This window comes from Centruroides sculpturatus, unplaced genomic scaffold (genome assembly GCF_000671375.1).
Source record: "Centruroides sculpturatus isolate CEXI.00-Female unplaced genomic scaffold, Cexi_2.0 scaffold172, whole genome shotgun sequence".
Classification (NCBI taxonomy): Eukaryota; Metazoa; Arthropoda; class Arachnida; order Scorpiones; family Buthidae; genus Centruroides; species Centruroides sculpturatus.
The window spans coordinates 520687-547812 of NW_019385305.1; the positions used below are offsets into that span (position 1 = coordinate 520687).

The 27126-nt window shown below is 32.3% G+C and overlaps 2 protein-coding genes across 4 annotated transcripts in view; one reads left to right on the top strand and one right to left on the bottom strand.

The window, feature by feature from the left end:
• LOC111637419 overlaps positions 1-11812 on the bottom strand; it is a 62282-nt gene extending 50470 nt beyond the window's left edge. Inside the window, exon 1 of one of the 3 annotated variants that reach the window (XM_023382904.1) lies at positions 11639-11812. The gene's annotated coding sequence lies outside the window, so the exon portion shown is untranslated. Of the gene's footprint in view, positions 1-10607; positions 11043-11629 lie in introns of those variants that run through there. The other 2 variants (XM_023382906.1, XM_023382905.1) reach the window with 2 other exon arrangements.
• Positions 11813-21155: 9343 nt separating this feature from the next.
• The window catches only part of LOC111637414 (WD repeat-containing protein 75-like), a 43657-nt gene continuing 37686 nt past the window's right edge, over positions 21156-27126 (top strand). Inside the window, exon 1 of the mRNA XM_023382900.1 lies at positions 21156-21467. Coding sequence (XP_023238668.1) covers positions 21334-21467 — 134 coding nt within the window. The 5' untranslated portion in view covers positions 21156-21333. The remainder of the gene's footprint in view (positions 21468-27126) is intronic.

Here is a 27126-nt window from a genome sequence, read left to right on the forward strand (position 1 = left end):
GCAATGTAAGTAATATTCTTAGTGCTATTGCTGTGTTCGGAAATTTTGAAATTAAGTCATCAGTAAAAAGATATTGCAATAGGGTTTGTGGATCATTAGACTGGTTTTCTGGAAAATGCAACTTTAAAGTATTGATTTCATTAAACAAATCAATACCGTCAATGTCTGTTTCATTACTCGAATCGTCTTTAAGCTTCAGATTTAAATCCTAACCAAGTTAAAATATGATTAATTACACTTAGACCCATGTCAGAAGAATTATTAACAAAATAATTGCAATTTGATATGCGATAGAATTGTTCGAATGCGTACAAGTACAAATTGAGAAGGAAGCTCTGTGGGGATTCCTATTTTCGTCAGTCCTGTCAACTTCTGTCATAGAGCACGACTATGAGCTTTCGTGCGCCGCCGGGTGGTTCGCATTGCATCTTAATTCTGATAAATGCCAATAGAGGCGCTGTTAACGCTATACTATAAATAAGAATATAGTATAGTAATTGAGCGCCGGTCGGATTTTTTTCTCCATGCGAAGACATTTCTTATGCTGTAAATAGGGTGGATATTATGACAATGACTTTGAATATTATGTGACTGATCGCTCGATTTGCCGCCCCCTGGACGTGCCGCCCGCGTGCGGTGCACCCCTTGCACGCCCGCTTACGGCGGCCCTGTATATATACATATGTTACTGTGAAAGACCGAAATTAGAGAATGTCGATATTCTCCAGCGAATGTCGACACATACAAAATACGTCGATGAAAGACCGAATATTTAGTTATATTATTATACATTCGAACATTCGCCTGTGTATGTAGACAAGCATAGATAAACTTTGGTGGAGGTTGAAACGACACCCGAGAAGCCGATGTCAACGGAGAGGCGACAGTCTGTCGCCAAATTCTTCGCCATTTCCTTCTGCTCAAATTGGTTATACTGTACGAATACAAGTCCCTGATGTCGACCGTGGCCGTACAGATGCCCAAATGTGTTGGCGGTTGTTGTTGGAATAGAAGACTCTGACTTTTATAAATTAGCAAACAAAAATGGTACTCTCAAGCAGCTTTATACCCGTAATCAGTTCGTAATCTGTAAAGAAAAGTTACTTTCCATAGATGACATTTTTTTCTCAAGAAATATCACTGAGAGAAGCAGCTGCAGCTGATTCGAAAAGTGGAGGGCAAGGCTACACACGCTGTCATTGAAAAAAAAAGCGTTCCACGAATAAATGCAGTTGTAAAAGCAAGGGACTCTTCTGCAATTAAATTCAAAATGTCACAACAGTTTAAGTTGTTGCAATAAATGAGATTGTATAACGTTAATCACATAATTTATGTGTAGTTTATTATCGCATTATTTTCATTTCTGATTAAGAATGTACTGTTCGTTTTAGTTTCAACAGTTTATTTACATGTGCTGTTACTTAAGCTTTCTCCTATTTTGACATATTAAAAAGTTGCATTTTTGACTTAACATAATAAAAATATTTTTATTCAACATTCACCATCAGTGCATGCTGAATGTTGACATTTGCCGGTGTAATTGAGAAACAATGATATTTAGCAAATATTTCGTACCTACACGAAACAACTGTGTGAATGCTGACATTCACCGGAGAATGTTGACATTTGCCAGATATCGGTCATTCACAGTAACACATACACTAAAAAATAAAACAGAAGCAAAAGAAAACAATTTTTATACAAGGCGACAACAGAGGCCGACAATATATATACAGTAGAGCATATTATCCAACAGATACATAAAGCATCCGAATTGTTACTAAATTTATAACACATATATAACATTTTATCAACACACTTTTCCAGAAGTTTCTCTACCTTTCCAGAGGTTGATAAAATGTAGTTAAAGTGAATAAAGTATAATAAAATTAATTTTATTGTTACTTTCACTTTTTAGGAAATGTTGAAGTGTTAAAAATTCCAATTTATGGAAAAATTAAAGACACTTACAAGATTGTATTTTACAAAAAAGAAAATTGTTTAATGGAAAAAATTTATACATTATTGTTTTAAATGTATTACTCCAACTGAAGAGGAAAGAAAAAAACTCAAAATGTATATATTGAAGTTAGAATTTATTAAAAAATAAAAAGCACAAACTCCAAAGTCAAATTTTCTAAAAAACATGGTGTGATAAATCCTAAACTAACAACAAAATATGTAGCTATATAAAGTAAAAAGAAAAAATTATGTTAAGATTTTTCTTTATAAAATGCAAAAATATAAATTAACAAGAATGCTCAGGTAATGAGGACCAAGAAAGTACTAGTAAATGTTTATGATATGGATACAACGAGACAACAGTTCCTATTTCAGATTACATACAACGACAACAGTTCCTATTTCAGATTACATAAGGATACAACGAGATTTCAGTTCCTATTACACTCTTGTTGTTTGACTGTCTTCATCAATTTATTCAAACTCAAAAATCTCAAAAAACACATCTACTTATATTGATAAATTAGTCAAATACAGCAAGTCTTCATTTAATGTTATTTCACTATAAATGTTGTTGAGGAAACAAACAAATACATTTATATTAACCATTTACAATTATTGTGGTTGAATTTTCTTTATAAACAGTAAAATTGATTCTATGAAGTGGGAATTGAATGCTAGAGGTTCAAACATGATCCAATAAAATTATTATTAATCAAATTATTTTCTTAAAATTTGATTAATATAATTTACATTCATTATATCATACTTTTACCTTTTTTCAAATNTCTTCCCTTGTCTTCGGGCAACAATTCGAAACTTTTCGGAGTGTGGGAGACATCGACATCGACGCTCAAGCCGATATATACCGATTGGATATTATTCCTCCGAACTTTGAAACTCTTCCTTGTAATTTCAGCCTTTTATTTTTCTGACAAAACAATTATTTTATGTATTCATGAGACTGTCGGGTAGGCACTCGTTAAGTTTTGCGTCTGTTTTTCTTTTCGAAAGGTGAGAGTATAATCAGGCCCGCCGTAAGCAGGCGTGCAAGGCGTGCACCGCACGCGGGCGGCACGTTCAGGGGGCGGCAAATAGAGCAATCGGTCACGTAATATTCAAAGTCATTGTCATAATGCCCACCCTACTTATAGCATAAGAAATGTCTTCGCAGGGAGAAAAAAATCAGACCGGAGCGCAATTACTATATTCTTATTTAGCTTATATTATACCATTAACAGCGCCTCTATTGGCATTTATCAGAATTAAGATGCAATGCGAAACGTCTGTCAGCAGGTTGAACTATCCGGCAGCGCCCGAAAGCCAAGTACTCATAGTCGTGCTCTATGACAGAAGTTGACAGGACTGGCGAAATTAGGGAATCCCTACAGAGCTTCCTTCTCAATTTGTACTTGTACGCATTCGAACAGTTCTTTTGCATATCAAATTGCAATTATTTTGTTAATAATTCTTCTGACATGGGTCTAAGTATAATTAATCATATTTTAACTTGGTTAGGATTTAAATCTGAAGCTTAAAGACGATTCAAGTAGCGAAACAGACATTGACGGTATTGATCTGTTTAATGAAATCGATACTTTAAAGTTGCATTTTCCAGAAAACCAGTCTAATGATCCACAAACCCCATTACAATATCTTTTTACTAATGATTTAATTTCAACATTTCCGAACACAGCAATAGCAGTAAGAATATTACTTACATTGCCGGTTTCAGTTGCATTTGGTGAAAGGTCCTTTTCAAAGTTAAAAATTATAAAAAACTATTTAAGATCAACAATGCACCCGCAAAGACTAAGTAATTTACTTTATAGCTATAGTTTCAATGGAAAATGAAATCTTAGACAGCTTGGATAAAAGAAAATTGATAACAGATTTCGCAAACATGAAGGCAAGAAGAGTTCAATTTCTATAGATAAATATTTTTATGGTTTTACACTTAAGTAAAAAAAAAATAACTTAGTAATAATAAATAGTTCTTTTTGTAAAGTATTTCTTTTCTTTTTTTCACACACTTATGAGACAACACTAAAGAGCCTTTCTGGTAAGCTCAGCGCAGGTAGTCATAGTTAAACAGGGGGCGGCATAATCGGTATTGCACACGGGCATTCAAACAGCTAGCAGCGCCCCTGAGTATAATAGCAAAGGTAGACAGTGGGCAGAAGATGCCTAATGTTGCTGGGCAGTATGGCGTGAACAGGTGTACAGTAGGCTGAAGTTCAATCTTATTTAAGAAACATACTGTATAATCAAGAAGACTCAAGCAGCTAAAGGAGTAACAAAAATCACATTTGAGAAATAAAGAATATCGAACAGTTCATAATGGAACACGAAATGGATCTGACGACAGAAGAACGCCAAGAACTCTTGAATGAAGAACACCAAGAAACTCGGCGAGATATGTTTTCTTCTGAAAAAGAGGATTAATGCCGATATCTTATATTAAAGATCCTTTGAAGAAGTGGGAGGATGTCAGAACAACGGTCTTAGAATGGCATCCAAACCAGGTTAAGGCTTGGGGATTTCTGCAATTGCAATGCTATTAATTACTTACGAAAAATCCTGAAGAAGAGAGAAAAGCAATCGACATTAGACAGATTCTTTAACCCTTTCAAACAGAAAAAAAACACGACTAATAAAAACGCAAGACTATGTATGTATGTATTTTTATTATCATCAATACATATAAATAAAGGTAGTAAGAAAGTATATATTTTTTTATTTTGGGGGGTCTCCAGAACCAATTAATCAAATTCCCATAGAAACCTATGGTAAATCGATAATCGGTTAACGAACAATTCGGATAGCGAACAAAGTCTTGGAACGGATTATGTTCGTTAACCGATCACCCACTGTATATATATATTATAAAAAATATTAGACAATATATATATATATATATATATTTTGTCTACCGTCAATGTTATTATTGTAATTGTAAGGAAAAAAAGGGGAATTTTTTTGGTGCAGTGTTTTGGGTATTTTTTGTGGCAGCACTGTATCGGTGGTGGGGGTGATATATGGTGTGCGGGACAGGAAACAGGGGATTCTGGTTCCTGGCATTCAAGGGAGAAAGTGTGTCTTTCGGGAGTGCTATATGGAGACTCTTTGTGTGAACCGCCATGTGCTAAGACTATACCAACTTCATGTACTGTGGTCTTGTATATAACTTTTGTACATAAAGATAGTTTTAATCATGTATCTTGCTCGCCTCCTCCTTTTGTGGTAACCAAATTCATTCATCCCTGCAAATATTAACCCCACGGATATTCGCAGATCCCACAACATTTTATAATTTCTGATACAACAAATTTAGATTTGTGCATCAGAAACTAGCAAATATTTTATAAATACAATCAACAATCCATAAGACACATCAAAATTTCTTACATGAAACATTACATATATGAAACCCAAAAGTGACAACTCTACACAATACAGACAAATGCCTTCCTACAGTCTAAAACAGGGGTGCTAAACCTGCGGCCCAAGGCAAGTTCCAATGTGGCCCAATAAACGTGTAAAAAAAACCGACAAACTTTTAAATTTAATTTTATTTATTTATTTCAATGGCATAAACTAAACAAAAAGAAGTTTCACAAAGCCGTAAACCTTTATATATATTTTATTTTTGAGTGGAAAGAAAATATTTTCAAATATTTGGAAATGTGTGAATGAGGAAGGAATACTAAGTAAAACTAAAGTTGAGACTCAAAGAATTATAGACCCAAATTCAGGAAAAGGAGAGGAAGGCCAAAAGATAAAAAGTAGTGAAAAAGGTTAAATAGACTTTCTGTTATGCAAATATCGATCCATAATTTTCCAACCTTCCTCACTTTTTTATCTTTTGTCCTTTCTCTCTGAATTTGGGTCTATTATCTTTTGAGTCCCAACTCCAGCTTTATTTAGTATTCCTTCCAGCGTTGCATGATTTGGCTACTTTGCGCCAAAGTTGTCTGCCCTTTTTTAATTTGGCGTAAAAAATATTATTTGGCGCATTGGCTACTTTTTGGGCTACAAATTATTTATAAATATATTAGTTGAATAAAAATGCACTTTAAAATCGTGTTTTGTCACTTTTTATTAATTAGAGACCCAAATAAAACAAAATATTTGTGTTTTTCAAATAAATTTTTGTTTGTCTCCTTTATAATAAATGAATTTATCTATTTCTAAGTAAAAATTGAAGGTGTCTGTAAAAATAATTTTTTAAAATATACTTTTTCGTGATAAAGATTTAATACTTATTACTATAATCTAGACATGTTAATCCTTAAATATACTTTTATATTTAAGGATTGGTCCACAAGTATATTATATATACTTGTGGCCCAAAACTCCATGACATATTCCTATGTGGCCCAGAGAAACAAAAAGGTTGGACACCCCTGGTCTAAAAGATAGTTACTTCATGCAAAGAGTCATATTTAAACGCTAAGTATGAATAATTTGTTCTAGAGGCAAGCATTAGGTGCCATCTCTTATGAAATTTAATACAGTAATTATAATTAAATTAATATTTAATAATAAATTAATTTAGACATTTATCATTGGAAGTATAGAGGCTGATTTTGCTGACTAATATCTATAGCTAATACTGATAGTTCATACAAAATACCTGTCAAAAAGGCTGGATCCTTTATGCTTCTGCTTTATAGCACTGTATTTCTCTTAAACCCAAAAAAATATGTTAGGTTTTCTTTTGGTGGCAGGACTTTGTGACAACTATTCAGTGGAATTTGCAACATTGAGAGCATGATGCCCCTTAAATCCCATAGTAGCTACACTGCTATTCATGCATCACAAACAAAATATATCATAACATCAACACATAAAACAATAAAACATCATAGAGCAACAAATGCGGCTGTCATAGAAAGTACATGAAATACAAACAATTATTAATCATTTGGTTATTTTACAATAAGCATATTACAAACTTACACAAAACAGAAACTTACATATAGTTCACAAATATTACAGAAAAACATCCTACCCTCATAGTTAATGCATACACTACATTTATACAAAATATATCCAACATTTGTTACATTTCTAGAAAATGCAAAGCAACACTAGAGAACAACAAAACATCTCAGACTTCTGACATGTATTACACTGAAATAATCCAATTGAACTTAAGAAATCTCACTGGAAAATGCCTTGCCTTAAATCTACTCTGATTCTGTAATGTGTCAAATCCATTATCTGACAGGTTAAACAATACAAATTACAGATGTAACAAATATAATGTAAATCTCTATGCAAAAGCAAAGTTATATCACCTTTTAAAAGTTACACTTATTTCAATGACATAGAAATGGAGTTTGGTCTAAACAAGAAAAGTGGAATTTAGATTCTTAATAACTGGTTGAGTTATTGTACGATTTACAAAAAGAAACCAGTTTCAGCACATAGCTGTCTAATTTGGGGGTAAAAATTACTACTTTTTACTCTTTATCCTATCTTAACTTAAATTACCTTTTTTTATCTTAAATGTAGCAGCATGATATGAGTCAATTGAAAAAAAATATTAATTGCAATCTTTCAAACCACAAAAGCTAACTTGATAATGATGAATCAGAAAAAAGGGTTGTCTTAAATTATTTCCTGACTTTAAGAGGTATACAGCCAACTCTAACAATCTTACATTAGTATACCAGCATAACCCAACCATTTTCAAAAGTTTAAGAAATGATAAGGTCCTATATGATTATAACTCTGAACCAGTCATCTACTCAATCCCAATAGATGACCAATGTTTTACAATAAAGCTTGTATACATAGGTGCCACTGGATGTAATCTGCATTAAAGAAGCAAGGAGCATAAATATACAATCAACAAGAACTGTAATACAGTAGATCAGTGGTTCCCAACCTTTTTTCATTAGTGTACCCCGTGACATGTCATATCTCTAGATTGTACCTCTTGACATGTCATATCTCTAGATTGTACCCCTCATTTAAGAAATTTAGTGAGTAATCGTATTGTTAATTTTACATATTGTAACTTTAAATTAAAGAAAAAAAAACTAAAAGAAAAAATGTATAATAAAGTTGTGATTGTTGCAAGGAACATTTTTTATCTAATAATTTTTTAATACTATTAGTTTGTGATACATAATATATTATTTTTTCTGTCATAATAACTAACTTTTTTCTGTACCCCTAAACAACCTATCGCGTACCCCTAGGGGTACGCGTACCACAGGTTGGGAATCGCTGCAGTAGATCATCGATTATCCAAATCAATTGGGGACTGGGGTTGTTCGGAAAATCAATTTTTCAGATAACCGATTATATACAATAAAATATATTAACCTATTCCATGTTGAAATTTGTTCAAATCCTGGCATATTCTTAAGTACACTCTCACAATTGTGCCAGTGCTGCCAGCTAAAACATGCACACCAACAAAAATAATATTGGAGTAACCCAAGACATAGCCAACTATTGCAGTAGCATTAGCGGAAATTTAAATTTGCCGACTGGAAAGCTTTCGGTTAATTGACGTTTCGGTTGATCGACATTCGGATAAACAATGCTCTACTGTACTTTACATTCAAGGTATAAACACACAGGACATTGTGTGTGTAGTGACCAAGATATATTGGAATATATCTTGTCTGTAGGTGGGGTAATCATAAGGATTTTAAGACAGATACATTACTAAGTTGGTTAAACAATTTTAATAAAATGATAACTAAAATGATCAGAAATATGATTTCTCCACTACAATCACAACACGATCAAACCAATTAAATATATGGCTGAACTTGGGTATATCGTCTGAGATATACTAGTTTTACTCGTGTGCTAAGATTAAGCAAATACAGTAGTTACTATGCTACTGTCCATGCCTAGTTGTAGTATACGATCAAGCTTCACAACCGGAGTCACCAACCACATGGTCCGAATAATTCTGATTGGGAAAATAATAGTCCCACGAAGATCGACTATGATATGGCCTCACTCGGTACTATGAACTATACTTGCATGGTGTGTCTTCACGCAGATGTAGATGGATTTTCAGATCTTCGACCTCACCGGCAGTTAACCTCCTTTTTTCCTTTTTGTTCCATCTCTGCTTCTCCCCTTATCTGAGTCTCTCTTCTTCCTTGTATCCTCAGTTCAAGTGTCCAATCCAAGTCGGAATGGCAGAAAAACAAAAAGTTCCTTGAGCACATGCGACCCCCTTTTTATACATCCTGCTATCCAGGCTCTTTTCTTAATCACATGGTCTCCTTCTTGTCCAATCAGCCCTTCACAACCTTAACACCCGAAACTGGCACAAAACACGTGATGTTCCATGCAAACATAAGACATTAATAAATATAAACAAAAACCTATATAAACACACAACACGAATATATACTAGTACATAATGGTAACATGAGGTAAAGAAGACAAATGACAATTTACAGTAGTGAAGCACTACATGTGCATGCTTTGGTCTCCCTTTCCTGGTCAATCATATTCACTATTTTAACTTCATATTCTTTTACAAAAATATTTTAATGGTATTTTAATTCCTGATTTTATATATTTTCATGTTTCAACTTTTAATTTGCACAACAAAAATTGTTTAATTTCTCTATTCACTAGACTTGGCACTATCCAAAGATCTTTCTTTTTCCATTCTCCAAACATAGTAAAACTTGTAGAAAATGAGTTGTGCCAAATTTTCACATCTAAAAAAAATTGTAAAAAAGTTTTTTCTTTGTCAAATTTAATTTAATGTATTTTAAGTATGTTTATCATATATTTTTATTTGTGGTTTTTAATTATAGTTTTTATTAATTGTCAGTTTTTAAAAGGGTTTGTTATAATGAGGAGCAGTAATCATGTGTTCTAAAGAAATGCTACTGTGTGACAAAACTACAAAAAATATATATTAGCTACACATGAAACTAATTTTTGTAAGTTTATCTTCTTTTTAATTTAAAAATTTTGATATTTTTAGTTTTAAATAAAATAACTGTTTATATATGTTTTATACATTTATATATATAATCAGTGCCGTAACTAGCCATTCCTGTGCCCTGTGCAGGAATTTGCATTTAGGCCCCTTAATTAATTAGGTTTGGGAAAGTAATAAAACAAATACATGCATTTTGGGCCCCTCTTCCAAGTGGGCCCTGTGCAGGTGCACCTGTTGCACCTGCCTAGTTACGGCACTGTATATAATTGTGTTTAATTATATATATATATATATATATTGATTACATATGTATATACAGTCGACCCCCCCTATAAACATGGTAGATACGTTCCGTGTTATGTGATTTCCGTGTTGTACGAGACACTTAAATACATGAGCCAATCACAGCCCGACAGGTTTGCAGTTTAGGGACTATGGATGTTTAATAAACTGTTAGAACTAGTTATGGCGTTAAACAATTATGGACGACCGACATACTGTGGACGTATAAAACTGAAAATGGATTTGAACATTAGACAATATAAATAATTATAGAAATATATAAACTATATTTAAATAGGTTAGAGTAAAGGAAAAGGTATCCAGCTAAAAAAAGGTCTTAAACTTAATATTAACGAATAGACATAGACATATCTAGATGTAATTTGACACGCTGAATCGATTGGTATTAAAAAAAATTACTTACGATCAACCGTTTAAAAGTTACGAACGATTTTTTATTTCCGGCTATTTGCTTCGTTTAAGAACAACTTTATTAAGAAATACGCAGGCACTCATCGATATTAACAAAACGAGTTACTTTAATTCACCATAATACATTCCATCTACGAGAGAAAGCGACATTAAAAATGCTAAAATGGTGTCGTTAGCCAGCGAACACGCGTACACACGACAAGAGCGTAGGGACAACTGACGCAGGGAAATTTTCCCTGACTGGTGGGGAACTGTCGAGCGTGACGTCACTTCCACAATTCCCTACACACACGTGAGCGGTAACAGAAATAGTTGACACGATAATATAATTATTATATATTATTTAAAATAAAAAAAAAATTTAATAACAAATTTAGTTTTTCCGATGTTACTTTGAAACAACATTAATGTCATTAGTTCTTTATCCCAAAATATCCGCTGTTATGCAAAAGGTCTCCAGCTTTAATTGCGTGCTCGACAGTTCCCCACCAGTCAGGGAAAATTTCCCTGCGTCAGTTGTCCCTACACCCTTGTCGTGTGTACGCGTGTTCGCTGGCTAACGACACCATTTTAGCATTTTTAATGTCGCTTTTTCTCGTAGATGGAATGTATTATGGTGAATTAAAGTAACTCGTTTTGTTAATATCGATGAGTGCCTGCGTATTTCTTAATAAAGTTGTTCTTAAACGAAGCAAATAGCCGGAAATAAAAAATCGTTCGTAACTTTTAAACGGTTGGTCGTAAGTTGTATTTTTTAATACCAATCGATTCAGCGTGTCAAATTACATCTAGATATGTCTATGTCTATTCGTTAGTATTAAGTTTAAGGCCTTTTTTTTATCTGATACTTTTTCCTTTACTCTAACCTTTAAATATAATATTGCGATACAGAAATAGTCGTAATAATACGTCGGAATATAATTAAAAAACTGAAATTAAGCAACTAAATAGAGCGTAATAAGGGAATGATCGAGGTTAAAAACTGCTTTCAATACCGATGTAATGTTAACGTACCGTACTTACCAAACTAGATTTTCCTTTACAATGTTTTATATTTAGAAGAGTAAAAATTAACATTGGACAGCTATTCATAAAATATCTAATTAGAAAATTATCAACTTTACACAAATTATCTATTTAAAATTCTATCCAATACGACGAGGAACAGACGATACCGGAAATTGCAACAGATTGCGCAAGCACATATCATTCTAGAACTTTAAATAAATAAATAAATATAATAATAATAATAATAATAAAAGCGTATTTATATAATTAATTAATAAATGTTAAAATACAGAAAAATGTTTAAAATTCCCATTCTGAAAAAGTTATATGTATAAATTAAAGATTCTAAGAATTGTAACTTTGTTTTTCATTAGTCTGGACTTATGTATAAAATAATATACAATTTAGAATATGTCATTAATATTTTTATTACTTTTAAAATATAATCTAAATTAATTGTTCCAAAAAAATGATAACCGATATGAATATTGATAAATGTTGTTATTGCAATTGTCAAGTGAATCATTATACCAGCGCCTGTAAAGTTGGCTTTTCAGTTATATTAAACGACTACTGTGTTCTTATCTCGTAGTATTTGGTATTCGTCATGTGAATTATATATTACTTTCACTTTTAAATTCTTTTCGGCTACACAAATTTAACTTTAAAAAATTAGTTTAGTTCAGTTTTTTAAAGCGCGAAAAAACAAACAAACAAAAAAAAATGTTAAAAAATGAGAAGTTATCCAATAATTTTTGGTTACTGTATATTTATTCGAAAGACAATTGAGAATTATTACAACATAGTTTTACTCAATCAATTCTTTGATATCGTGAGAATCAGAGGGTTCTACTTCAAATTCTGCTGCTGTACCCTGTAGTTTAGTTATTTTTTCGAAATTTAAAATTGAATTTACAAATTTGTATCTATATTCAATTTTTTAAAATAGTTTTAATATAAAGTAGTATGTAAATAAAAGATTGAAGTTCGAATGAATTTTTCTATTTTAATTTTAGACTGTAGTAGTAAAAAAACACTATAATAAAATTTGGTTCTAATCTTTTTGAAAAAAATGGGTTTGTGAGTCATTTTCGAGTAATTTCCCGGGCTGATTTCAATAGCCAGTTTACCTCTGAAGCTAAGTGAAATAAAAACGAAAGTAATATGCTTTAATTAAATAATATGCTTTTAAAAAACTTTTAAATACGTTTTTAAATAGTTTAAATAGTAACATCTTACTGGTCTTTAAATAAAATAATTTTTGAGTTAATATCAATTCAACTTCTATAAATTAGTTCGTTTATTCTGATGTAACTATTTTTCCCTAGGATGTTTTTTCATTTTTTATCTACTTTTCATCCTTTTATTCTGCATTTATATAATTTATTGAACTATTTTATTGAAGTGTAATGAATTAGTTCATTTATTGATAGTTAGAAAACAAAAAAAAAATATTTTTAACAATTTTTTTAGGAACGGATTTAGAACCAACTAATAGAAATATACATTTTTTTCCTCATAATTCACGAAAAATTTAAATTAATTAAAAATTTTTTCATCATTCTATATAAACTCAATAACAAGCATATTTTAAATTAAATTAAATTTACAGGGAGATTTTTATCAGCAATGAAGTTATTTCCTTTATTCTGGTATCAAAAATTCATTACGAATTACTGTATTTAATTCATTTTACATATTTATGTCTTGTAATTAAAACTTTTAAAATATTATATCAGTATCATAAGATCTTTGATAAAAGTGTATTTTTGTTTTTAGAGTAATTAACCTATACAAGCTGTACAAAAGTAAAGTTTTGCATTGACGTCATCGTACTTCGAATTTTAAATTATATAAATATACATGATGTAGACAATGTAGAGGGCTGTAGACAGACATTACACTAGAGCTAGGCTATATAGTATTTCGCTTCCGCTACGTAATAACTAAATGTAATTGTACTGCTGGTCCTATGAAAGATGACGGTATGGTTTAAATTACAGTGTCGTAAAACAAAATTAATATAAAACGTTTTTATTCTGATTAAAATAAAGGAGAAGTGGCTGAATACTGATAAAAATAAGTAGCAGGAAACGTGGTGAGGCTTCCCTGCATGGCTTCAAGCGCTTTTCTTTGATGGTCGTATTCACAAGAAATCAACCAATTATCATTCAGTTTACTTTTAGTACGTGAACATTTATTGGTTAATATTGACACATGCAATCATACAGTATATAATTAGAATTACGTTATCGGCAATTCTTCTGATATAACTTATTGCAAATAAACACAATTTATTCATGTTTTTGAATTACATAAAAGTGAAATGATTATTCTTAAATCAATAATATTCTATCCAGTAATAAAAAAAAACTTTAAAATATATTCTGATATCCATCGACTGTTTAAAAAGTCTTTTTTAGATGTAAAAAGGATAATAATTATTAATTATATACAGTTAGTATATGGAACATTTTTTCTTAAATTTTTAAGAAACATATTTGATATTTCCAAAACACATTGAATTTATTGGAGCTACCCATATGAAAAGTGCTATTAAAAACATCATTGGACTACTTAGCAGATCTTACTTAGCAGATACTTAGCATATACTTAGCAGAACCCTTTGAACCGCATTGCTTAAGCTAGTTTTCGTCGCGAAGTAGCACATTGGAAGTCGGACGCGTACAAAACGTGTCACATGACTTCGCTCGATGCCATGGTGACGTTTACAGAGAACTCTATTCGACCCGGTCACGTGACATTTGACAATGGTCGGCTGATTAATATAAAATTAGTGTCGTGGCTACTTTAAGGCTAGGTTTTTTCGGGTCTTTTCTATGAATTTTTGAAAACTTTCTGCCCTATGGACGTTAAGAGGGCCTCTTTTAGCAAAGATATATCTATCGACCAGTAGCGTGCCGTCCCTTGTATTTCTAAAAAAATAAATACATATTAATTTTAATTATATGAAAATAATTGCACAATATTTTATTATAACCGCATTATGTATGTATCTTATTATAAATTTCTATACTACACGTGAAAAAAAAATAAGATTGCTATTGTATATTCGATTATTAGTGGCGGAGTGGAAGCGTTGTATCGTCAGCATGCAAAAAAAGGGCCAGATTCGCGCATGCGCTTTACAGAGCAGCAACCTCACCCGGTTTAGTCGGTGGAAGCCCCTAGGACCTTGGGTGGATGCTACGCGTATACTGCATCCAATTCTAACCTGGACCGGTTCTGGACTGTTAGCTGCCCTCGCCCGATTACGTGAATCACGAGTAGATTTATAACATAGCCCAATCGATAAGAATTTACTGGTACGTTTTTATGATAGTTCTGTATAGTCAGGGCCGGATCATCGCATAGACAAATGAGACAAATGTCTAGGGCCCGGTTTTTAGAAGGGCCCGGTCAAACTGTCTATTTTGAAAAGATTTGTAAATAAGATAGATTTCTCTTCTGTTGGACAACTGTATAATACTGGTAAAACTGGTAAAATATTATATTATTTAAATATTAATTAACCAAAAAGGTTAAATTAAACAAGTAAAACGGCAAAACCGTATTTGGGACAGACTATGTCTCGGAGATACTACTAAGCAGAATCACTTTGACGCTCAAAGCGGATCTCTTTCTCATTCTCAAATCTTCTTTGGTATCGCTGCTTTTGGGCGCGATCGTTCAAACTTCGCCAGCCACGACCACGAGGTCGTCCACCGTGCATTTTCGATCAAATTAACCTATCCAATTTCGAAATTTCTCTCCGTTGCGTGTCGGCCCGGGTTGAATTTTTGTCCATGCTTAACGAAAATTTCTTGTCTTTGAAAAAAATACTCCGTGACTATTGTATCGTCCGAAATTATTTTTTTTATTTTGCACAAACAATATACAGTTTAACCTGATTATAACGTCAAATTTTTACTGGTCCCATGATTTTACTATACTAGACAATGTTTAAAAAATCTACTTGTAACGACATAAAACTCTGTTTTAATGTCATATTTGAAGCACTCCCAAATTTACAAAATTAGATTACAAATTTTATTTAAGAAAGAAAATACTACGTGTTCAGTCCTAGGGTCAGAGTCCATTTCCTTGAACGACTGTGCTGTTTGTAGAGAGAGTCGCCATTTTGTATTTTACTTTCACTCGGTTCTCGGTCCCGAGTACCTACAAGTCAGGTTTTTTTATGCGCGTATGATTTGGGCACTTAATACTATGTGCCAAATTGCAACTCCTGACATGATTCCTTCATACCTCTAAGCTGGTAACACAGCAAGCAGTACGATTTTATAAACAAGACATAGTCTTGTTGACAATTATTTTTTTAAGGTAATGTTGTTATTTTACAACAACTTTTGTTAGACATTTAATAAAACAAATTTCAATATTTTAAATTTATAAACAAACTGTTCAAACTTTTCTAGAAAAACTAAAATTTATTGTTGTGTATTAAGTATTTTTTATTAATAAAAATTTAAGATTTGTTTTAGTTTTTCACATTATTTAGTTTTGTTTATTGTTTTATATTTTTTGTGCGCTTTATTTCTAGTGTGAGAAAGGGGGCCCCGTAAGAAGAAAATATCTAGGGCCCCAAAGTGGGTTAATCCGGCCCTGTGTATAGTTGACAGGAATTTTAAAAAATCCATTAAAATATTTGATATTTTTATTCCGCTCTCCCATCTTATATTACTCACGGATTTCAATGTTAAACCAGTGATGTTACGATTTCGTATATCCCATCTTTAAGGGGATGTAGAAAAAAAACGTGTACAATTCTTGTACAATGTTAAAAAATTAACTGTTACTTTGGTAGCATTATTTACAACTNAGTGATGTTACGATTTCGTATATCCCATCTTTAAGGGGATGTAGAAAAAAAACGTGTACAATTCTTGTACAATGTTAAAAAATTAACTGTTACTTTGGTAGCATTGTTTACAGCTAAATTTAATGAATGAGAGAGATGCACGAGGTATAGAAAAAGCTCTAGAATTTATTTTCCTTAAATTTATGATTTATACGTCCGTTTGTCATAAAAATTTATCTTTCCACTTTTTTCCCGAGACTACAAATATTTGAGTACAAAGTAATCGGTTTCGACTTACTTCTACTTAAGAAGTAGTTAAATAATTAAGCGATCAGGGAATTGGGGACATAAACAAAATTCTGATGAAAGAGCCGAAATTTTACTTAATAGTCCTTNATCTTTCCACTTTTTTCCCGAGACTACAAATATTTGAGTACAAAGTAATCGGTTTCGACTTACTTCTACTTAAGAAGTAGTTAAATAATTAAGCGATCAGGGAATTGGGGACATAAACAAAATTCTGATGAAAGAGCCGAAATTTTACTTAATAGTCCTTTGTTTTCTAACTAATTCGTTTTAGGACCAGGTGTTGTCAACGGAAATTTCCAAAATTTACAACTTTTCGGTCACTCTCATTGAACTGGAAAAATTTCTGCCTTTATTACATTAATAATACGAAGAAATCAGTCTCCACTGTACTCGGCTACAGATGGTTCGGTTAAGCTGTTGTTTAATTAAGTTTAACATGTTTAGATTTTTACAGCTATGGTGAGAAACGTTTAAAATCTACAACAGTCCCGTCGCGTCCTTTGAGATATACTAATGATGCGGCAAAAGAGGTATTTGACATTAACCGTATCGGCATCCTGGGGATTTGGCAGTACGAGTGTATGCACGCTCTGCAATCGTTTTCGATTCCATCCATTAGCCACTCGTAGGGAGCTATTTGACTAAGTGCATTGTTTTAAGATTTAAAAAGTAAAGAATATTTTATATTTTTATGTACGTTTCTTCACAAAGCTATATTTAATTATAATTTTCTTTAAAAGTATATTCATACAATTGAAGAATATTTTGTACCAGGTATGTACCGGTACATCCACCACACATTTTATTTCACCAAGTAAGTTTTTATTATTTTATTTTTAATTGTAGCCCTTATATCGTGGCTAGCGATTCGGAATGTAATTGTGATATTAAAAATGCATTTAGAGAAGTCTACGGTTTTTACTGGCTTATCGAATAAACGATACGAATGGACCCTAGACCATCACTGACGCGCAATTGACTGATTGCCCCTGGATGTCGGCTTCTTACAGAAACACAGCTTCCCTATCATCAAATGTCACGGCACGCCACTGCTATCGACTCTAGTTCAAATAATACTATAAATCAGAAGTGTCCAACCTTTTTGTTTCTCTGGGCCACATTGGAAGATGCCAAGGAGTTTTGGCCACAAGTACATATAATATATACTTGTAGCCCAATATACAAGTATATTTAAGGATTAACATGTCTGGATTATAATAATAAGTATTAAAACTTTATCAAGAAAAAGGATATTTTAAAAATTACTTCTACAGACACTTTCAATTTTTACTTAGAAATAGATAAATTCATTTATTATAAAGGAGACAAACGGAAATTTATTTGAAAAACACAAATATTTGTTATATTTGGGTTTCTAATTAATAAAAAGCGACGAAACACTATTTTAAAGTGCATTTTTATTCAACTAATATAATTATAAATAATATGTAGCCCAAAAAATAGCCAAAGCACCAAATGATATTTTATACGTCAAACAAAAAAAGTAGCCACATTTGGCTCAATGTAGCCAAATCTTGCAACGGAAAAAATACTAAATAAAGCTGTAGTTGTGAATCAAAGGATTATAGACCCAAGTGCAGGGAAAGGAGAGAAAGGACAAAAAGTGAAAAAGGTTGGAAAATTAAGGGTCAACAGAAGATATGTTTAACCTTTCTCACTACTACATCTTTTGTTTTTTTTTTTTTCATCTTTCCCTTCTTTTTACAAATTTGGGTCTATAATCCTTTGAGTCACAATCAGTGAGTCGGAGTCGGAGTCGTGGAGTTTTGGTGTTTTAGCTGGAGTCGGAGTCGGAGTTGGAGTCGGTAGATTTTTACGCTACTCAACAGCCCTGGCAGGATTATGGAGTCGGAGTCGTGGAGTTTTGGTGTTTTAGCTGGAGTCGGATTCGGAGTCGGAGTCGGAGTTGGAGTCGGTAGATTTTTACCCAACTCCACAGCCCTGGTCACAACACCAGCTTTATTTAGTAATCCTTCGTCATTCACACATTTCCAAGTATTTGAAAATATTTTCTTTCCACTCAAAAATAAAATATGAATAAAGGTTTACGGCTTTGTGAAACTTCTTTTTTGAGTTTATGCCGTTGAAATAGATAAATAATAAAAAAATTAAAACATTTTGTCGGTTTTGTTTACACGTTTATTGGGCCGCATTGGAACTTGCCTTGGGCCGCCGGTTGGACACCCCTGCTATAAATTATCATTATTATTATGTTATTAATATTACAGTAGAACCTCGATTATCCGACCCCCGATCAACCGACCCCTCGGTTAACCGACCGTCCTAGTCGGCAAATTTCAAATGTCCGCTAGTGATGTGGTGCTACAATATTTGGCTATGTCTTGACTACTTTAATATTATTTTTACGTGTTTTAGCTGGCAACACTCATTCGACCATGAAAGGGAGCCAGTATTTAAACGAAGCTTAATTTTTTAATTTTTAACGATACAATAGCGACGATTATTATTTTAAAAAATTTTTGTTAGGCTTAACATCGATGAAATTTCAACGCAAAATAGCGATATACTAATATACTAATATACTAATTACATGGGATATAATAATATACTACACTAATAATGGATTTTTTCATACTTTTCGGTTATCCGACTTTTCAATTATCCGACCAACCCCAGTCCCCAATTAGGGCGGATAATCAAGGTTCTACTGTAACTATCTTTTACTATACGATAAGTGCTCATTGTTAAAGAAAAAGTATTAAAAATTTATGATATAATTCAATTTTAGTAGGCCCTTGACTCTTGGGGCCCAGGGCTAAGCTCTATTAGTCCCTATGCAGATTCGCTCATGCTCTTACAAGTAGTGCTGTGCGATGCATCGATGTGACATCGATACATCGATGTTTTTGTTCGTCGATGCATCGACCTTCCGATGTTTTTGAAACATCGATCCTGAATCGATGTGAATTTTGATTCATCGATGCATGCAGTTCATTCTTTGTTCCTAGTGTTACCACCTGTTCGGTTTTCACCCGGACAGTCCGGGAATTTAGTAGAAATTGCGATGAAACAAAGTTCTTGCAAATATGTTTACAAATTTACACTATTTTAACAGTGAACGAACTCACACTCATTGAAACTCACCCTCAACTCTGCCATGTTAGTCTGTTTACGCCGACTCATCGCAGAATGAAAAAGGTTCTGTGGCATTAAAATTAATTCAGCATGTTGAGACTCGATGGAATTCGTATTTCTTGATGATTGAGAGATTTGTACTACTAAAAAATTTTGTTACACTAACATTGCAAAAGTTTCCAGGGGCACCCGACATGCTCTCTGGTAGAGAATTAAGTGCTTTGAATGATGCGCTTAAAGTACTAAAACCTTTTTATAAAGTAACTAATGAAATTTCAGCAGAAACTCACACTACCATCAGTAAAATTATCCCATTTTTAGGGTTAATGTTTAATACACTTTGCAAGGTTTCTACAGAAACAAATGTGGGAAAGAAGTTGCTGGAAAAATGTTTTAGTAATCTTGATTTCCGTTTTAAATCCACTGAGACGAAGTTAGTATATAGTGTTTCCACATTACTAGACCCAAGGTTCAAAAAGCTAGATTTTAAAAGTCCAGCATGTTGTGCAAATGCAATTAAATGTGTAAATGCAGAACTTTGTAAATTTCCCTCTGCTGAGGCTCAAATAAGTTTCCACAATAATGCAGAAAATAAACTTGAAGATGATGACCTTTGGTCATCCAGAAAAATTGATATTAAGATAGAAATGTTAACACAAATGCAACTTTAAATTCAAATTTTAATACTTTTTTAGATGACCCTATTGTGCCTCACAATAGTAATGCTTTGGATGTGTGGAAATCCATGAAATTTTTTAACTATAATTTATGTGAACTTGCCATGAAGTGGCTTTGCATTCCTGCCACTTCAGTTCCAGCAGAAAGATTATTTTCCAAAGCTGGAAATACTATCAACAAAAAGCGGAGTTCTTTAAAGCCAAAGAATGTACATAAACTTCTAGTTTTAAATTCATTATCAATTGAAGAACTGTATGCATTGGAACTGTAATTGAACTATACAAGTTGAAAATAAAATTAAGTTTTGTTTTTTTTAAACTGTTTGAGTTTATCTTGATTGAACATCGATGTTCCAATGGGCATCGATCAAACATCGATGTGAAATCCGACATCGAAATTTAGCATCGATGCTTAGGCAAACATCGATGTTTGACATCGATGTTAAAATTATAGACATCGCACAGCACTACTTACAAGACTTTCTCTTACTGCTCTTGTTAGTGCCCACAGGGTGGAAAGAACTAAAAACAAAAAATAATTGTAAATATTAATTATAATATATTAAACTGTTATATATTTAAATACTAATATAAATACACAAATATAATTTAAAATGAATGTTGTAATATATTTTACAATATTTATTTTAAATAAAATATTGAAGTAGTTACGTATTGTTAGATGGCGCTGAAACACACCTGTTCACATGGTTTACAAAACACGTGGATTTTGGTTTTTACTTGAACAATATGTTCGTTGTAGTTTCTGAGTGAACAAGACAATAAATATGAGTGAATTAGACAAATACCATAACGTAAAGAGAGAAAAAGACGAAGAAAACGCGAGTAAATTAATAGTGAAAGTGAAAGCAGGATCTGATCGTATTAAATGTAAATCCGTTTTTTGTTCTTTCAAATCTAAGTAAGTAGTTTCAGTGCCTTTTTTTGTTTTAAGTTCTACAGATTTTTTAAAGAATTTATTTAATGAAATTGAAAACGTTTATTTTCAAATCAATATTTTCTAGTTCAAGTTATCAGTTAAGAGTATCATCAATCCTTGCTTCCAATCCTAAAATGTAACTTTCCAAATGAAGATGGCCATAAGACCAAAAAGGTTAAGCTGCTGATCTGTGTGACATTTGGGACATTCCAATTTTTAACGCTGACTAAGCACTGATCTCAGCATTTGTTAAAAGTCATTCCTTTTTTCAACGTTGAAGTGGTGCTGTTGTCAACACTAATTCAACATACTCAGCACTCAACAGATATGTTGACTGCTACTTTCCAATGAATTGTGGGTAATTGGTGCAATATTTGAATGAAATCCATCTTGCTGAGAATGGAACTGAGAACTAAGCACTTTGTACTTGAAGTTGGAACATCGTTGATGATGTCAAATTATTGGTTTCAATACTCAACACTCGTGTTGAAAATTGGAATGTCCTGTTTTGTAGTCATATGAAATGTTTTGGAAAAATTTTGATGGTTCCATTGATATCTTTGAGAAAAACTATAGAAGCAGATCATTACACATTTTATTTTAATATCTTTTTAAGCGAGACAAATTTGACAGACATTTACAAACAACCTTTGGAGGTGACTCATATAAAAAGTGCTATAAACAAAAAATGATAGGACTACTTATCAAGTGAGCACTGTTTGAGATGCCATTGCTTAAGCTTCTTTTCATTGCGAAATAGCATGTTGGATGGCAGATGCATACAAAATCTGTTGTGACCTTACTTTGACATCATGCGAATACCTAGAAATGTACTACCTTAGCCATGTGACATCTCTGATATATTTCCTGACAACTTTTTTTTGAAAGGCTTCATTCTTTTGGACCAAACTTTGGAGGCATCACATAATAGAGCAGTGACATCATATTTCCTGACACATGGTTCACCTCCTTTTGATTCGAACAGTCTGTGTGACCACAGTCTGATAAGTTATGATCCACAGACTTTTATCAATTAAACAGACACCAAGACTATTAATCAACTTTTATTGATTAATAGCTTTGTCTGATAGTTACAGATAGTTTGAGAGGTGATAAAGGTCATTAGTCTCATGATTATAAACCTATTGTATAAAGTCATATCTGTTTCATTTTTATATTTTTAGTTAATTTTTAAGAATTATTTTTATTAGTGAGACATTTTTCTTTGTTGTTTCATATAATCAGGAAAATAAACTGGAGTAATAATTTTGTTTTATAATTATTTAATTTCACAAAAGCAGCTAGATGACCACCTGAGATGGCTAACTAATATCACCATATCTATCTGGAAAAAGAAGGGAGATGTCAGTGAATGCACAAACTACCATCCAATAATGCAGTGATTCCCAACCCATGATACGCATACCCCTGGGGGTACGCAATAGGTTGTTTAGGGGTACAGAAAAAAGAGTTATTATGGCAGAAAAAATAATATATTATGTATCACAAACTAATAGTATTAAAAAATTATTAGGTAAAAAATGTTCCTTGCAACAATCACAACTTTATTATACATTTCAAAATGCAAAAATAGAAATAAAAACTTATGCTGCCAATTGTACAATGCAACAGATCAATAAATATTGTGCTGTCGGTCAATGGTGGTGGGGATATCATTATATGTGATTAGTGATTATGCTACGGACTTTTGATGGTGGGGTGTTACCGTAATTATTATTATCTCTCAATAATATCCCCACATGTTGTTCGAAAAAGTATTTTTTTTGTTTATAAAAAATATTTTTTATTGTTAGCAAGGAAAAGGACATAGCTAGTTTCTCTAGATTTTTCCGAGAAACTTTCAGCATTGGAAAGTTTTTCAAAGCAGATGGCACTAGTTGTTATAATTTTATGTTAAAACTAACTTCAAAAATATAATTTGTTTTCGGTTTACATTTATTAATATATATATATATTGTTTGTGCAAAATAAGAAAATATTTTCAGACGATATGATAGCCATGATTATTTTTTTCATAAACGGGAAATTTTTGTTAGTCATCGACAAAAATTCAATCCAGGGCAACACGCAACGGAGAGAAATTTTGAAATTGGATACGTTAATTTCATCTTTGAGTTATCATTAGATATAGATAACTTGTGGTTGGAACAAGGAACAAAAAAAGAGCTAACACATAATGTGGAAAGGGTTCAATTGGCAAATAGCTCTGAAGACAACAGCACTTCGGATCTAAACACTGAAAAAGTCCAGAAAACAGAGAAAAACAGAAAGTACTGCAATGAATATATTAAATATGGATTTACTTATATAGGAAATGAAAACTGTCCTAAACCACAATGTGTATTATGTGGAGATGTTTTATCTAATGGCTGCATGAAATCTCCTTACTCCTATGACATTTACAAATGAAGCATCCCAATTATAAAAACAAGGAACATAATTTTTTTAAACGCTTGGAGCAAAATATGAGTAAGTCGAGTTTGAAGTAGTACATCCTGCCATCTGACAAAAATTTCGAAAATGCCGTTGAAGCTAGTTACTGTATTGCTAAATGTGGCAAAAATCATACCATAGCTGAGAATTTGATTCTTCCCTGTATAAAAGATGCTGTTTGCTGTATGCTCGGAGAAGACCAAGTACCTAAAATGAACAACATTCCTCTTTTGAACAATACAATATCTCGAAGAATTCAGCGATGTCTGATGATGTTGAAATGACAACAATGAGCCGAATTAAAAACAGTAAATTTTTTGCTATTCAAGTTGACGAAAGCACAGATGTTGCCAATTTTGTTATTTTGCTTGTTATAGCAAGATATTTGGTCGATAACGAAATTGAAGAAAACCTATTACTTTGTCATCCTTTGTCAGAATGCACAAGAGGTGAGGATATTTTTAATGCTATTGATTCTTACGTCAAAGAAAAGGGAATTGATTGGTCTAACTGCTGTGGATTATGTACCGATGTGCCAAGTCTATGTCGGGTATTTACTCTGGTCTTCGCAGTCGTGTAATGAAAGTAGCCCCGAACGTAAATTGGAGCTATTGCTGCATCCATAGACAAAATTTAGCTTCTAAAAGCCTTCCTTGTGAATTGAAACTTGTTCTTGATGAAGCTGTCCAAGTGGTTAATTTTATAAAATCAAGGCCCACAAACTCAAGAATTTTCAAAGCTCTGTGACGACATGATGAGTCTTCATTCTACATTGCTCCTTCATACAGAAGTGAGATGGCTATCTCGTGGTTAAATTTCTTACCAGACTATTTGAGCTTAGGCGTGAGGTATAAGTTTTTTTGAAAGCAATCCTTTCAAGCTCTCATCCAAATTTTATGACGATAAATGGCTTCAGGCTCTCGCATATTTATCAGATATTTTTCTACATATAAATAAATTAAATTTGGCATTCCAAGATAAAACAACGATATTTACTGTGTCTGACAAAATTGAATCTATAATTAAAAAATTTGATTTTTGGAAATCGTGTATTAAAAATAGTCAACTTGAAGTATTTGAAACATTGCACAGTTTCTTATCTGAAAACAAATTATGATTTTCTCCAGAATTAAATCAACAAATAATTGAACATTTAGCCTACGAGGATTAAAATCGGATTTCCAGAAATACTTTCCAAAACCTGACAACACAAACTATTGGATTCTAAATCCATTTGAAGAGGAATACTTTCAGGTAGCTAAATTGTTAAGTAAGGAAAAAGAGAATTTGATCGAAATTTCAACCAATTCGATTTTAAAATGCCAATTTAAATCAAAATATCTTTTTAACTTTTGGGTAGACATTAACAAAGAATTTGAGCTACTTCTGATAAAGCACTTCAGTTTTTTTTGCCATTTACAAGTACTGTGCTTGTGGAAAGAGCTTTTTCTTCCTATCTATATAATTAAAAATAAGAATCGCAATAAGCTGAAGATCCAAATTTGAGATTATACCTCACATCAATCGAACCTGACATAAAAAAAATTATGTGAGAAAAAACAAGGACAAGGCTCACACTGAACTCCTTTAATATAAAATCAAATACTTTCAAGTTAGTTTTATTGTGCAATTTTATTTTTATTATAATTTTTATATTTGTATTGTAAATGTATTTATTTTTACATGTATGAACGAAAATATATTCTTTTTATCAACATTATAAATTAGTTTTTTTTTTTTTTTTTTTTTTTTTTAATTTAAAGTTACAATATGTAAAATTAACAATACTGTTACTCACTAAATTTCTTAAATGAGGGGTACAATCTAGAGAAATGACATGTCACGGGGTACGCTAATGAAAAAAGGTTGGGAACCGCTGCAATAACGGCTTGTTGTTAAATTCAGCACTTGTGGAGCAATACTGCTGCTTTTGCTGTAATCACTGCTGAAGGTGTTTTAACAATTCATTCATAGCAGTGCTGCGGTTTTAAAATGGCAAATTTCAATGCGGCTATTAAAATGTTTTGCGAATTATTTAATTTCAAAAATTTTAAAAGTGATTCATTTTTGCGATATAAGACTTTGTTTGAGAGGTAAAATTAACAATTTAAATTTAATGCAAGCAGTTTCTGCAGCATAAAGTAGATAGTAAAACATTTTAAATATAAAAGTTTTATCAAATATTTTATTTTACTAATGAGTATTTTAAAAGAAAAATTAGTACAAACATAATATTGAATCAAGGTGATCAAAATCTTATACTTTTATTGTCATGTCATAAAAGAAATCAACTTGACACATTTTCCTTGTGGAGGCAGCCATCTTGTTGCAGCAAGAAAAGCAACTAAAATAAGCACTGCAGATTTAACCTCAAACCAGTTAGATTGCTGCGCTTCAAGAAAACGAGTTTAGCAACACTCTCAACAGCATCGCTGCGAGCAGCACTTAGTTTAACAACAAATCGTAAGTCTGTCATACAATGAAAATCTTTGAGTGTATCCTTGACATTTGCCTAAGCATAATTGTCAAAATAACTCCAAATTAATTGATACCATTCATGCTGTCTGTATACTAACATAAAAAATAATAAATCTATTCATGTGACTTTTCTGGATTTGGAAAAGGCATTCAACAAAGTACCACATGTGCACATATTGAAAACACTCCAAGCACACAATGTACCTGAATCCTATATGAAATGGGCTCAGCTTTTATACCACAACAACACCAGTGTGGTGAGGTGCCCAGCTGGAACTTCACCTTTTCCAATAACTGTTGGTGTGCATCAGGAATTGGTATTGTCACTATTACTGTTTATTCTGTGCATGGATATTGTATCAGTATATAGCCAAACACCCCACCTAGGACAATATTCTAAGCCACAGGTTCCCAACCTATGGGTCACAATGGGTTTTCTGTGGGGTCACCAACTTATACAGTAAACTAAAAAAAAAAATATTCACTATAATGCAATTTTTATTTTTAATGCTGTCTTGAAGTTTGAATAATTTCATATATTTTTTTAAAATTAAAATAAGTGTAATCTAGGTATGCTATTCTGTCACAGTTGGTTGAAACATGTATTGAGAGTTTGAGAGTAATGGTGAAATGCCTCTATTGTTTGAGGCAATTCATTTGAAACGGAGCCGAGAATTTCTGAGAAAGTAACCAATAAAACATTCAGATG